The sequence below is a fragment of the Myotis myotis genome, unplaced genomic scaffold (genome assembly GCF_014108235.1).
Source record: "Myotis myotis isolate mMyoMyo1 unplaced genomic scaffold, mMyoMyo1.p scaffold_m19_p_17, whole genome shotgun sequence".
In the NCBI taxonomy this organism is placed as follows: domain Eukaryota; kingdom Metazoa; phylum Chordata; class Mammalia; order Chiroptera; family Vespertilionidae; genus Myotis; species Myotis myotis.
The window spans coordinates 20,870,930-20,886,415 of record NW_023416321.1 but is presented as its reverse complement, the minus strand read 5'-3'; the positions used below and the strand labels follow the sequence as shown (position 1 = coordinate 20,886,415).

Sequence of the window (15,486 nt, the reverse complement as noted above, 5' to 3'; positions counted from 1 at the left end):
AATATAAACATTGGTGAAATTTTACAAAGTTGCATCATCCATACTCCTTGTCCCTGCTATTGTCTACTTGGCATCAATTGCTTCATGGTACCTATGGCTTCGTGCCTTCTTTTGAATGTCGTTAATGAATAGAAAAGGCTCTAAAGGATTTGTTTTACTTGGAAGTAGGCAGCTGATGACTTAATTATCTGCTGACTTGGTATATGTCTGGATTCAAGTTCAATGAGGTACAACAAACTATACAGGCAGATACACTTTAGACAAATATAAGAACAGATATCTTACCCACATACAGGCCTCAATCCTAACTTTTGAGATGATGCTCCACAAAGAAACGGATCCTTCAATGCCCTCTTGGTCTGGACAAATAATCTGATCAGGATAGGGTGGTTCAGGGAAATTAACTGAATTGCATTCGTAAGCAGCTAATGTAACTGAAGCTATATGCGGACCCTGTAAAACAAATACAAGAAACCTAGTTAGAAATATTAATGAAAAGGGAATCATCAATATTCATGCTATTTTAACAGTACTTTAATTGCTATATACTAACGGAAAAACCTCAGCTTTAAAAGAATAATAATCTATTTAACTAAATATTTAATGATACAGATGGTAATTTGAAACACTCCTTCCCAAAAGTTCCTCCTGGCTTGCTTAAAAAAAACAAACCGATTTATTGATAATGTACATACAGTAATAGTCATTTTTCTGGGTCTATATTACATTAGTTTTGAAAAATATATTCAGCTGTACAATAGCGAGTCAAGATATAAAACATCTCCATCATTGCAAAGAGTCCCCTTGTGCCCTTTTGTAGTCAATCTCCCACCCCCAACACTAGCCCCTGAAAACCATATCATTCTTGGGTTGGTTCTGATTTTGTTTACCATATTTTCATTTGTAGGTTACATTCCCTTTGATAAAAACTTTCTGTGCTGCTATTCTTTTAGGCATAATTTGAGAATATTACTTTATGTCCTTATAAACAGTTGGTGAAGTAACTACCTCACTTATATTTTAATCATATAGATTTAAATGGGTTAATAATGCAATAAAGCCTTAAACAAGGGTTCCCAAATAGACATGTGTGCTGAGGTGAGGTTTCTGCAGAAGAATCAACTAGGCCCTAGTTACTAGGGAGTTTGTTAAAAATACAACTTCCTGTTTGGCTGGCATAGCTCAGTGGTTGAATGTCAACATATGAACCAGGAGGTCATGACTCGATTCCTAGTCAGGGCACACTAGTATGCTTGGGTTGGGTGCTCGATCCCCAGTAGAGGATGTGCAGGAGGCAACCAATCTATGATTCTCTCTCGTTATTGCTGTTTCTATCTCTCTCTCCCTCTCTGAAATTAATTAAAAAACAAACAAACAAACAAAAACGAAACAATAGGTAGGAGTGGGAACCTGCATGCTAATAATGAAGCTCCTTTAGAGTTTCGAATAGGTTATGTTCTGTTAGGCTAGGTTTAGGAATCATTGGGAAAATAGTGAATTAAGGCTTAGAAAATAAGCAACCTCAGACGAGTCACTTAACTTCCTAGGCTTCAGTTTACTCTTCTGCAAGGCAAGAGAATTAGACTCATTTTATGGTTTTATCCAGCTCCCCAACTCCAAATGTAATTAAATATATCAATAAAATCCAATGCTGATTTCCAAAGTTCTCATGAAGTATAAGACCTAAAAGTTGTATATTCTTAACATGTTGCTCTAACACCCACGGTATAAGTATTCACTTTAAAGCATAAGCATAACTTCTAGAGCCAGATGTTCTGGTGTAGGCTCTGGCCCTGCCACTTGCCTTCTGAGTCTTGCTTTCCTTATCTATAAAATGGGAATAATAAAATACCCCAGGATCTACATCCTGGGGATGTTGTAAAATTTAAATTAGTCAATTCATATAAAGTGTTCATCCTAGGACAGGGATGGGCAGATAGTAAACCTTCAAAAAGTACCAGCCATTAGGTGTTATGAAGAAAAATACTGTATTTGTAGAATTATATATACATATACAAGTGTATGCATATATAAGTATACATACAATAAGTGATCTCTGTATATAAGTGTCTTTTAAAATCACATAGTGAAAGAATTTGTGGTTCAAAGACTGCATAATATCCAGTGAAAAAATAAGACACTAAAGAAATCCTACTGCTATCAAGATAAAACGTTATATAAAACAAAATTTTTTGTTGCATGTTAATGTGAAAAAAGATATTCATAAATCTAAGCTACATTTCTCCCTAAATGAAATAGGTATTTTTGTTCAAATAAAATTCAAGAAATGAAGGTCTACTCTTAGCACTGAATCAATTAGTTATTAGGTTTTTCTGAACCTATGTGAAGAATTTTTTAGTTGGTTCCTCTTTTTCTTGACTTTTAATTCCTAGAAATCCATAAATAGTAATATTTAAGTTTTAAAAATAATTATAGTATGTTTTTTAAAAGAATGCTTTTGAGTATTCAGGTCTTAACAAACGTTAGCCATGAAATCTACAACTGCTCCTTTGAATACTATGTGCATAAGAGATTTCATAAATGGGGGGAAAAAGACTATTTTGTAAGCCTAAAAAATAACATACCAAGTTTAAAGTTTGGGGGATTCAGGATCACCGAATAATCAGTAAAAAATTTCTCACTGTACACTTATAGCTAAGCATTAGATGTAATTTAAGGAAAAATTGTAACTTTCACCTTTATTGTTTGAAAACACAAAAGAGAAATGTTATATAAGTAAAACAGAAAAAATTCAAGTTTGTCCATGATATTTCTATACAATTGTCCCCTGTAGATTGCAGGAACAGTCTACTCCTGAGTTCTAGAAATGAACAAAAATTGAACTTTGCTAGGAGATAAAATAATGAGATTTCTGAGTCTAAAAGGGAAATTTTCAGCAATCTGATGAGAATTTTTTTCCCTAAAGAAAGGACAGTTCATTCACACAACTAAACTGATATATATATTTTCCATAACCACACTGGTAAGTCATGATTACTCAGCCTTAGAGGCAGATGTGGTGGTTCCCAGATAAAATGAACACAAATAAATTAGCTTCTTGCTTTTTGTTCTTTCTCAAGAGTCCATTTAGCCTATACCTGACATTTTAGTTCCTAAATATAACTAACTTGACTGAAATATTAGTTACATGAAAAAAATAAAAATTAAAAAAAATATTTTTGATTAGAAGCATTTAAAAAGTAATATATATTCAAACTACCTTTTAAGTGTATTTTCTAAAACCTACAAGTCCTATTACTATGTATCAAATATGAAAGAATCACATTTTAATCATGCTAAATGGAGAAACATGGGAACAAACAAACAGCTATAGTATAAGAAGAATAGACTACCTGGACAGAACCACCATAAGCATAAAGATAACACAATGTTACAGTTTTTATGGGAGCACACAGGCATACATGTGTATTGGCTACAGATCCTGGCTGTGGTTGAGGGTTTTCCACCTCAGATCATGAAGTAACTGGTACAGACTTCCATTCCTACAGCAAACAACTAGAAAACTGGAGAAGAATATATGGAACACTTCTTTTTAGACACTGCACCACAGGACTTCTGGCTGCTGAGAGAAGGGATACACATGAGGATAGCCTATGATGACTCTGGCTCTTGATTTGTTGACACAAACCCGACAGTAAAATCTACAGTCAAAGAGGAGGAGCCCATGCACAGCATGATGGTCTTGCTAAGAAGAGGAAAGAAACAGAATCCTATATAATAAAGAGCTAATATGCTACTTAGACAGAACAGCAGAGCGACTGTCCTGAAGACCTTCCGAATGAAGCCAGGGCTGTGAGGGCCGCAGCTGCAAGTGCCGAGCTCCTGCACGAATTTTGTGCATTGGACCTCTAGTATATAAAAAAGAACAAAATGGAACTTCTAAAGCTAAAACTATAATATCGAATAGAAAAATTCATTAGACAGATCATCAACTGCAGAAGAAAATATAAAGAACTTGAAGACAGGGAAGTAGAAAGTATTCAAACAGAGAGTGAAGGCTATGGAAGAAATTAACCTCCATAACCTATTAAATAACACCAAACAGTTTAACATACATGTGATTGAAATCCTAGAGAGGAACAGGTATGTGTTTGTGCGGGCGGTTTATATGCAAAAAAAAATACTTGAAGAAATACTTGTTTTCAAGATTTGATGAAAAACTTCAAGCCATCAGCTCATTGCTCTAAAATAACTCAACCAATTAGGATCAAGAGAAAGAAAATAAAACACCTCAAATTGCTGAAAATCATGATCATATCATATTAAATTGCTAGAACTCAGTAATAACAAGAAAATCTTAAAGCAATCAGAGGGGATAAAAATAACACACTACCTATAGGAAAATACAGATAAGACTTATCAGACATAATTCAAACCAAAATACAATGGGAAAATTTCTCTAAAAAGTTTAAAGGAAAAAAACACCTGCCAATTTAGAATCCATGGAAAATATATTTCAAAAATAAAGATGAAATAAAAACATTTTCAGACAAAAAAAAAAAAAAGCCAAAAGAATTTGTTCCAGTAGATCTGCAGTATAATATATGATTTTCAGAAATTCTCAGAAGAAAAGTGATACCAGATGGAAACTTTAATGTACACAAAGGAGTGAAGAGCACTGAAAATATAGAAGACCCTTCCTCATTTTAAAATCTCTTTAAAAAATAACTGGTTGTTTAGAGCAAAAAAGATGACATATATAAAAGTAAAATATATGACAAGAGCATAAAGTATGGGATGGATAAAAAGAGTATACTATTGTAAGGTGGTTACATTACATATACTTTAAAAATGCTCAATCCAAACAAAGTAGGAAAAGAAGAATAAAAAATTGGTGGAAGAAACATTCTGAGGGTAGACTTAAACCCAACCATATTGATAAATGTACCAAATGCACAAATAAAAAGCAGAGAGTGTTAGACTGGATTAAAAAGCAAGACCCCAGTACATGACCCAAAAGTACACTAAATAAATGAAAAAGATAAACTACTTTAAAATAATCACAAAAAAGACAGAGTGGCTACATTAATATCAGATAAAGTCAACTTCAGGATAGGGAATTCCTAGAGATGAATAAAGACATTTCATAATGATAAAGGGCTAATTCTCAAGAAAACAAAACAATTCCAAATGTGAAGGTACTCTTTAACAGACTATCAAAATATATTAAGCAAAAACTGACAAAACTGAAAGGAGAAATAAACAATTCTACAATTATAGTTGGGAATTTCAACGCTCTTCTCTTTTTAGTTGATAGAAGAAACAAACTGACAACCAGTATGAATATGGAAGACTTCAACAATATAAAACACTCCACTAAGCAATAGCCAAATACGTATTCTTTTCAGCAAGAATAGACCATACGCTGGGGTGTAAAATGAGTCTCAGCTCATTTAAAAGAATGTGTCATGTGGCAAGGTAAACATCAATACAAGGAGTACTTAAGGAAAAATGGCAAATAGAGGTCCTCAAAGATTAATTTTTCCAGTTAAGGACTGTGTCCTTTCATCTTTGTGGTGGTCATAAAAGGAAGTCAAACAGCTATCTACAGCCCAGACTGTTATTCCCCAGCACAGGAAACTCTATAAATTCCCTAGCTAGCAACAAGGTCACAGGTAACATTCACTAGCTGCACAGAGCTCCTGAGAGTTCCTAATTACTGTCAATGGAGGGTCCCTTTTGTGATAAGGAGGTTGAACTTTAGGATCGTGAAGAAATGTTATACTCTCATCAGAGTGACAGGCTGTAGGGCCCATTGTTGGGAGTGGGGAGGAGTTCAGCATAGTCATTCTAAGTGAAGTCAACTCAACAAGATCGTTGCAGTTACTTGTGACATATCGAACATCTGGTTTTGCTTCAGTTCAAAGCCTTATGTATCCAGTCTCATGAGCTGTATTACATTATATTTTCCAAAGTTTTCATAATGGAATAATTCTGCCTGTCCAGGATAAAAGATGTAGAGCTTGGCCAGGCAAGACTATGTCTGGGTGGGAGCAAATCCATAGTTAGACCAGGGATAAGATTTCTAATAAGAGCAGATATAGATAGGTATTGGTGAAAAAAGTATTTTAACTTGAAAAAAATTGTATTTAGTAAAATGACAAACTAGGGTATGCATTGCTGCTTCATGAAAAAATAAATGTTTTCTGTCTTTTGAACTTTACTGTAGGGCCCTTTCTTCCAGAGGCATTTCTTAACAAGTAAAAACTTAAAATGGTCATATCAGTTCACTATGAACCTAATTCAGTCAAGCCTCATTATCAATCAAGATGAAGAATATATCACATTAAGAATACAGTATGTGTATGTGTGAGTTTTTGTAGGGAAAACGAGCAGGTAGGCAGACAGACAGACAGACATTCTTCTACCCTAGGCAGCTCTCAGAACTGATAAAACATTCCTAAAGACGGGAGTTGTTTGCATAACATCTGTAATGTCAATTCATAACCTAATCCATCATCCATACAGAGAAGTCAAGTGAGATCCCAAAGGCAAAATTTCCAATTAGTTTTGTCTGGAAAGTTTAGGGCAAAGGTAATAAAATCAAGAGTCCTGTGCTGATTCACTGGGAAAACATTTGTTTGCCACACTCCTTCACTGAAGGAACAAAAGGAGTCGGTGGTTAGTCTGGAATGTGATTCATTAGGAATATCTCGGTGATAAATGAGAGATGACAAATGGTTATGTGCATGACTTGCAAAACCTTTGTTTTCTTTAAGTCCTACTTTAGAAATGCTTTTGCAAACAGGAATTCTACTTGAATTCTCTTAATTTTTGCTTTTCTCATTATAGTCAGAAAACTTATCTAAAGTTATGGTGTCCAGCAAATTCTAGAAGGCTAGAGAATAAACTATTGGTTCCAAATGGGCTCCAAGAAGTTCAACTAGCATTTATATTTTTGTGTGTGAAAAAAGTCCCAAGTTTACAAATTAAGCCTGTAGTCCCTCTCTATAAAATGCAGCACAGTATATCAAAGCAGTAATTTGGGCATTAGCTAATGTGGGTTTTCATTTTCTGAAGCTGTTAGTAACTTACTATATGTAATCTGACTTGTCAGATTCCTCATTTGATCAGAAGTCTAACAATAATAATTGTGATTATAATGTCCGCACCACCCAGACAACAGGGCAAGAATCCATATTACATAGTAAAAGCATTATGATAAATATAAAATTGCTAAACAAAACAAAAACTGTATAAGCACTATCATCCATGCTCCAAGTTATAAGGACCTATCTTTGAAGTCATTTTTATTATATGAATCAATCCATAAATAAAGACATGTTTCACTTTTCTTCTCTAAACCTAAGCAATTTTTTTTGAGGGGGGGGGGCAATTCAGAGAGGGAGGAAGGAAGAGGGAGAGATAGAAACATCAATGAGAGGGAATCATTGATTGGCTGCCTCCTGCACACCCCCTACTGGGGATCGAGCCCACAACCCAGGCATGTGCCCTTGACAGGAATAGAACCCAGTACCAATCAGTCCACAGACTGACGCTCTATCCACTGAGCCAAACCAGCCAGGGCAACCTAAGCAACTTTTGATCATAAAGTTGATTTAAGTGTTCAGGAGAAATGGACTACATACTTACATCAGAGTTTTTAAAAAGGTTACATTATTGTTTAAAATATATACCCAACAGAACAGATTTTAGCTAAACTGTATCTTCTTAGCTTTGATTTAAGCACACATTAATAAATAGTGACTTAAGGGCAGGAAGTTATCCAGTCTGTGCATACCCCCTTTGTTTGGTGAAAACCCAGCCCCACGTCCTGGAGATCTTGGTTTCTTCTTTGATGTGGTGGTGCTCATAAGAGTTAATACATGAGTCATTCCTTGGGGAAAGACAGGGTAAAGAGCAGATCATGCACTCATCAAAAAAGGGCAAACAAACCTTTTCTAAGAAGGGCCTGTTGGTCTTCCGGGAAGAGCCCTGAGTCACTGCCTGCTTACAGTCATTATACCTCTACAGAGCAATATCAAGTCACACCAGAACCTTACTTTTGGCAATCTCTTCCCTTTTGTGTCTTACAGAGGCACAGACAGGTGAACAATGAAGCCATACTCAGAAGTCAAGCAGTAAAAGAGGTAAAGAGGTTGGGTAACAGTTGTGTTTTTTTTTTTAAAGTTTATTCCACCTCGTGGCATTAAACAACTACAATATTTCTCTTACTTAAACTACCACACTTTCATTTCAATTCATAGATGTGCATTTTCCAAATAACAATTGCTTTAGGCAGTCAATAGCCATGAATTGAAAAGTATAATAAATGTCTATACTTAGGAAAAAAAAACAGCTTTATAATCCTATACAATAAAAGGCTAATATTCAAATCGACCAAAGAGCGGAACAACCGGTCCCTATGGCAAGCACTGACCACCAGGAGGCAGACGCTTAACGCAGAAACTGCCCCCTGGTGGTGAGTGCGCTCCCACAGGGAAAGTGTCACTCAGCCAGAAGCTGGGCTCATGGTTGGCGAGTACAGCGGCGGTGGCAGGAACCTCTCCCGCCTCCACGGAAGCACTAAGGATGTCCGCCTAACGGCTCCCAGACTGCGAGAAGGCACAGGCCTGGCTGAGGGACCTCCCACCCTGAGTGCATGAATTTCGTGCACCGGGCCTCTCGTAGTCTATAAAGTGCTATATACATACTATACAGTAAGGAAACAGGGTGCTCTATAAATATTCGATAGCAATCAAGATGTCAGATTTTTTAGATGTGCATTTTTACCACATAGTAATGAAATAATCCTAAACTTTAAAGCAGAAAATGCCTCTGAATCTTACACAAGGGAAAATATCTCACAACTTTCTTTGTATTTATTTTATAACAAAGAGCTAAAAATGTTTTCTATTAAAAGGGTCATATTGAACAAATGACCCGTATCATTCAAATAATAATGACTTTGTGTTACAGCTGCTAAGAAAACCGGATCTATTCTACAATGTAATTAAATAGTCCTAATACTTTTCTACACCCCAACTGCATGTAGACAGGACAACTCTATACTTTGAAATCCCTCCCCTTTGATTCCCAAATGGTTAAAGTAGAAGCCAAAGATAAAAGTTATCTGTAAAATATATTCAACCTTCTATCTATAGCTTAATATGTGGGTGCCTTTTAAAGTTATAAAATGACTGTTGACAGTTTTTGTTCTTAGAGTTCTTTGTCTGGGAGCTGGCCTTATTTGAAAGGAATATAGGGCTTGTTAAGCTTTTCTTCAGGAAACTGCTCCACCTGGTGTTAAAAACTGTTCATACATCATATTATTTGGGACTTGTCAATTCTTACGGGACTCATTCTCTTTGTGATTATTAAATGGAACAAACTTTATAAATCATCCATCGCACATAGAGCTTACAAATGGCTCTTTAATTGTCTGCTTGTCTTGTCATTTGATAATATACACGCCTATAGGGAGAATGTCTGAGATACATTTCTCATTATCAAGTACCAAAGTTCCTGTTTTTTGTTAGCCTGGTTGTTTACAGAATTATGAGTCATGTTTTTCTAGTACTGGAAATAATTAGAAGGTGGATACTGAAATAATCCCATTACTTCTCCCAACAATTTATAACAATCTAAACTTACTCCATAAATTATTTCCCAAAAGGATTGCAATGTTGTAAAAACCTGTATGAAATAAATGCACATATAAATGGTTAAACCACATAATTGGGGGGGGGGGGCGCGCTGAGTAGAGGTAGGTAAAATGGGGACATCTGTAATAGTGTCAACAATAAAAATAAAGAAAAAAACCCCCATAAAATTATAACTAAATCTTGCTATCAGGCAGCTCATTTGGAAAAAAACTTCTAATTTATTTTTCATGTAAAGTGTTTCTTTCCCTTGATGGTTTTCTATACCATTCAAGTACCTGCAGTAGTCTTTTCTAAAACTATAGTCTCTTCTAAAACATCATGTTAAGTCTAATATTATTACTCAGAAAGAGTAATGAACACATCTAATGCATGTGCCGTGTGTAAGTCCTCGGAAAGTGGCTGCTAGTTCACGGACTCCCAAGCTCAACATGCTTCTTCTGGTGTACTACTGCGGTCCCACAAAGGAAAAAGGATTAGCAAACTACAGCTTGCAGATGAAGCCCAGTCTGCCCCCGTTTTTGTGACTCTAGATTGACCTGAAAATGGTTACATTCCTTTACACTGTTTTTGGATGCTTTCTCATTATATTGACAGATCTGAGGAGTTGCAAGAGAGACTGTATGGCCTGCAAAGCCTAAGATATTTATTATCTGGTCCTTAGCAGAAAGTGAGCTGCCCCTGGGCTTTCAAGCTCTGGGTCAGACCATTATTAAGGTGGAAATCTGGACTCATTCAAACACAGAGATGCATCAAGGAAAACAGTAGCCATCTTTCCTTCATTAACTTATTGTTTTTACTCTGAGCACAAGTTCCTCTAGTAAATAAGCATTCCTAGATCACTTGTGTTCTGAATCATCTGAGAGAGAACCTACTACCATAGTTGCTAAGACAAAAATCAAATTTTTAATAGATTTCTAGAAATTATATCCAAGAAGAGTGCTAGAAGGTACAATCTTTTTTTTTTTTTTTAAATATATTTTATTGATTTTTTACAGAGAGGAAGGGAGAGAGACAGAGAGTCAGAAACATCGATGAGAGAGAAACATCGATCAGCTGCCTCCCTCACATCCCCCACTGGGGATGTGCCCGCAACCCAGGCACATGCCCTTGACCGGAATCGAAACCGAGACCCTTCAGCCCGCAGGCCGACGCTCTATCCACTGAGCCAAACCGGTTTTGGCGAAGGTACAATCTTAAAGAATCTGTCAACCACAGAAGCCTTCTTTTGCATCTGATCAACTTATAAAACACATAAGTAAATGAATGAAATCAGTAACTTGTTCTACTTGCTAGATAAGATTTGCTCATGAAATAGACATCAAAGAAACAAAAAGATGACTGCATAAAAAATAAGATCAAAAGATGAAAAGCAGTTTACAAATGCTACTTCATTTCTACTTTGTTATTTAATGTTACATTCCCTCCCACCCCCACCCCAACCCCAACAGAAAACCCAGTCCCAAGGGGTGGAGTCTAGCCCCAAAGAACCAATCCCAGTCCGAACAGAAGGACCCAGTCATGAAGGGAGAAGCCTAGTGCAAAGAGCCGAGCCTGTCTGAACAGCCAAACCCAGTCCTGAAGCTGGGAGCATGGCCCAGAAGAGCCCAGCCCAGACCCCAACAGCCATAGCCAGTGCTGAAGGGCGGAGCCAGTCCCGAAGGGCAGGCCCTAGCCTAGCCCCTAAGAGCAGAGCCAAGACCCGAACAGCTGTAGCCAGTCCTGAGTGTGGAACCTCTCCCCCACCCCCGAGGCCCAGCCTAGCTTGTAAGAGCCAAATCTAGCTCCTAGCAATACCTATTCTTCCAGCAGGCCCAAGGAAGCCAGCCTCAGTGTGTTGCAGTGATTTGCACAGGCACCTCTCCCTTGAGAGTCAGTTGCCCTTTCAACCTGTGTCTCCTAGGCCAAGTATTCTAATTTGTTATTTAATAATGAGTCTTTCCTTATATCAAAATATAACACACTTTACAGATATACTAGAGATCATACAGATACACTGGAAATCATAAGCATGTTGCTATATATTATATAAAAGATACAAATCACATTTTAAATCATTCCTTACACTTGTTTATCTAAATTAAATTTAAAGTAAAGAGCATATGAAAATACTGTTTATAACACCAGGAGTAGATACAGTTTTATTTTCTGGAAAATTCAAAAGAGGATGTTAGCCCTCCTGGCTGGCTTGGTGGTTGAGCACCAACCTATGAACCAGGAAGTCAGGGTTCAACTCCTGGTCAGGGCACATGCCCAGGTTGTGGGCATGCAGGAGGCAGCCCGTCAATGATTCTCTCTCATCATAGATGTCTCTATGTCTCTCTCTTCCTTTCTCTCTGAAATCAATAAAAAAAATATTTTTTAAAATAGAGGATGCTATATGCAATATACAGGGTGGGACAAAGGTAGGGTGCTTTTATTTTCCTCCAGATTTAAGACTTAAGTCTCAGCTCCTGTCCTCATAAGATTGATTTATATATAGTTCACCCTTATGTTTAATGTGTGGTGCCTGCGGGTTTTACCAGGGCATATCCTTGGCCAGTCTCACTTTTCTGGGTTTCCTCTTTAACAAAGATATTAACCTTGTCATTATTTGGTCTTTTCTCATCTCTATGATGTCTTTAAACATATGTTTTTAAATTTTATCAACCTTTTTATGATACTTTCACAAGAGAATTGATCCAAATTGCCTAATCTATCATTACTGGAAATGAAAATGATCAGTGATTTTCAACTATGCTATGACATACTGCTACATTAAAATCAACTGTGGGAAATGTCGCTTATAATTTCTTTATTTTTAAAATGTTTTTATTGATTTTTTAGAGAGGAAGCAAGAAGGAGAGAGTGAAACATCAATGAGAAAGAGAGAAAAATTGAGTGGCTGCCTCCTGCAGGACCTATACCGGGGATTGAGCCCGAAACCCAGGCATTTGCCCTGATGGGGAATCGCACCGGCAACCTCTTGGTGCATAGGATGACGCTCAACCAGCTGAGCCACACTGGCCAGGGCACTTAAGAATTTTTTAAGAATAACAGCTAAATAACAGCTGTTATTTTAAGAATAACAGCTAAAGCATGTAAATTAGAAATGGTTGCATTTTAAAAACAAAATCAGAGTAAAAATAATGATAATATAATAATAGCAGCTACAATTTATTGGGTATCTTACATACACTAGCCACTGAACTGAAAAGTGCATAAATCTGTTATTTCATTTAATACTCAAACAGCCTTATAACAGGTATTATTATTCCATTTAAAATTTAATAAAATGAGGTTTAAGAATTAATAAATTCCCTAAATATCACCATCTATATATATATAAAAGCCTATGCCACCTTTAGGACTGAATGACTGGAACAACCATTCGACCAGTCACTATTATGTGCACTGACCACCAGGGGGCAGACACTCAACGCAGGAGCTGCCCTCTGGTGGTCAGTGCGCTCCCACAGTCAATCTCCCATGGCCCCTCACTCCGGCCGGCTGGCCCCCATCAGTCCCTGGTGCTAATCCATTCGTAGAGACCTACTTCTGGGTTGGGGTTGCGTACATAGCAGTGCAGCTCCCTTGCTGTGATCTATTGAAAGTCAGCCCTCAACACAAGGGTTTGTCTCATTCCTGTCCTCTTCCTTCCCCAGGGGCTGCCCGCCTGCTGTGGTGGCAGTGTGGCAGTGAGGGAAGGAGGAGGGAGGAGAGGCGGGGAACTGTGTGGTGGCGGGGCGCAGATGGTATCCATTCCTTCCGCGCCTGGCCTGGCAACTATCACCACCTCTCCCAACCCTGCCAGGGCCCTTGGGCCCAGGCTGGGATGGGGAACTGGGGGTGGGTGGCGGCGGATGCGGCCCTTTCCCAGAGGGGCCGAGGGCCAGCTCCCTCCTCAGGGCTGGCAGCCAACCTCCCCCGCGCCCCCGCTCCATGCATGAATTTGTGCACTGGGCCTCTAGTTAGTAATAATTTGGTTAGGTATTCAAACCTAGTTGTTTAACTCTGAATATACCCTATTTACCTCCCATGATAGGAATGAAAGATTTTAGTCCCATAACAAGATCACCTTCAATAACCTGCAGATTCTTAAATATTAAAGAAAAAGATGGGATCATGCCATTATATTTGAAACTGGGCATGCCACGAGTGTATGTCCTACATGTAAACATGTCAAAAATGGAAAGAAAGGCTGACTACTGTTAAAGTAATTAATGTATATGGAAAACTATTAAGACAATTACTTGCACTCACATGCATTAACTGGTATTACATAGGCATAAATAGAGATAAACAGAATATCCCTCTAATTTAAGTAGAGTTTTTGAAGGGTTTCATCTTCATCCAGAATAGAACCTGCAAATATAGTAGTGTGTTGGTTGTATGAGCACTGCCACCTAGTGGCAGCCAAATATAGACAACTTAGAAAAAAGTTCTAAGAGTGGCTGGTTCTTAACCTTTTATGGGTTAGAGAGACTATATGTCCTTTTTGCCAGAAAGATGCAAAGACACATAGCAATATTTATAGTATTTTAGGGAATTAAAGACCTCCTGAAGTCAATTTTTGACTATTAAAACTGATTTGAAAGAATATATGCGCCCCCACGTTCATTACAGCTTATTTCCAATAGCCAAAATATAGAAGCAAGCCAAGTAAGTATCCATCAGCAAATGAGTGGGGAAAAAAAGTTGTGGTATATATGCACAATGGAATACTACTTGGCCATACAAAAGTATGAAATCTTACCTTTCGTAATAGCATAAACGGACCTAGAGGGTATTATGCTAAGTGAAGTTAAATGGGACAGAGAAAGACAAATGCCATACGATTTCACTTGCATGTGGAATCTAAAGAACCAAATAAAAGAGAAACAGACTCATAGATAACAGAACAGACTGATGGTTGCCAGAGGAAAGGGAGTTTGGGGATCTGGATGAAAAAGGTGAAGGGATAAAGAAGTACAAATTGTAGTTATAGAATAGTCAGAGGGATGTAAATTACAGCATAGGGAATACAGTCAATATTATCATAACTATGTATGGGGTCAGGTGGGTACTTGAAATACTGGGGGTACCACTTTGTAAAGTATATGATTGTCTAACCCAGGGGTGGGCAAACTTTTTGACTCGAGGGCTACAATGGGTTCTTAAACTGGACTCAGAAGAAGGAGCTGCGGCCGTGTTTCCGGACGTTGCCATGTTAACACTGCTGCTGGTGAAGGAGTGGAGGGGAGAGCAAGAGAACCCTCCACTCTTTCGGCTCCGCGGGCCGGATAGAACAGCCGAACGGGCCATAGTTTGCCCACGGCACTCTAACCACTATACTGCACACCTGAAACTAATACAGAATAAATAAAATTGTTTATTGATAAACTTAAAAATCAAGACAAACTTCCCATTTTAAAGGCAGATATATAGGTATCTAATATTTTAGGAAATAAAGTAACACGTTCAGATCAGCATTTAGTTGTATTCTCCTAACATGGTCACTTGTTTTTTTTTTTTAGCTAGAAGTTAAACTCAAAAATGTATAACATGAGAATGTTAACATCACATCTCCCTAAGTGAGGATTATGTAATGCCTCATAAATGAAAGAAGGTATAATTAGGACTTTCCAAACACAATCACATTTCACAAATATAAAACAAAAGGAGTGGTTGCCCAGCTGGTGCGGCTGGCTCAGTGGTTCAGTGTTGACTTATGAGCCTGGAGGTCACAGTTCGATGCCCTGTCAGGGCACAGGCCTGGGTTGCGGGCTCAATCCCCAGTGGGGGACGTGCAGGAGGCAGTTGATCAATGATTCTTTCTTATCACTGATATTTCTCTCTCTCTCTCTCTCTCTCTCTCTCTCTCTCTCTCCCACCCCCCCTTCCT

The 15,486-nt window shown here is 37.8% G+C and overlaps 1 protein-coding gene across 4 annotated transcripts in view; it reads right to left on the bottom strand.

The window, feature by feature from the left end:
- The window catches only part of VMP1 (vacuole membrane protein 1), a 109,632-nt gene that overhangs the window by 69,774 nt on the left and 24,372 nt on the right, over positions 1-15,486 (bottom strand). For 3 of the 4 annotated variants that reach the window (XM_036340165.1, XM_036340166.1, XM_036340168.1), the window contains one exon: positions 286-453. In XM_036340165.1, the coding sequence (XP_036196058.1) occupies positions 286-453 (168 nt within the window). Of the gene's footprint in view, positions 1-285; positions 454-7,762; positions 7,829-15,486 lie in introns of those variants that run through there. The other variant, XM_036340167.1, reaches the window with a different exon arrangement.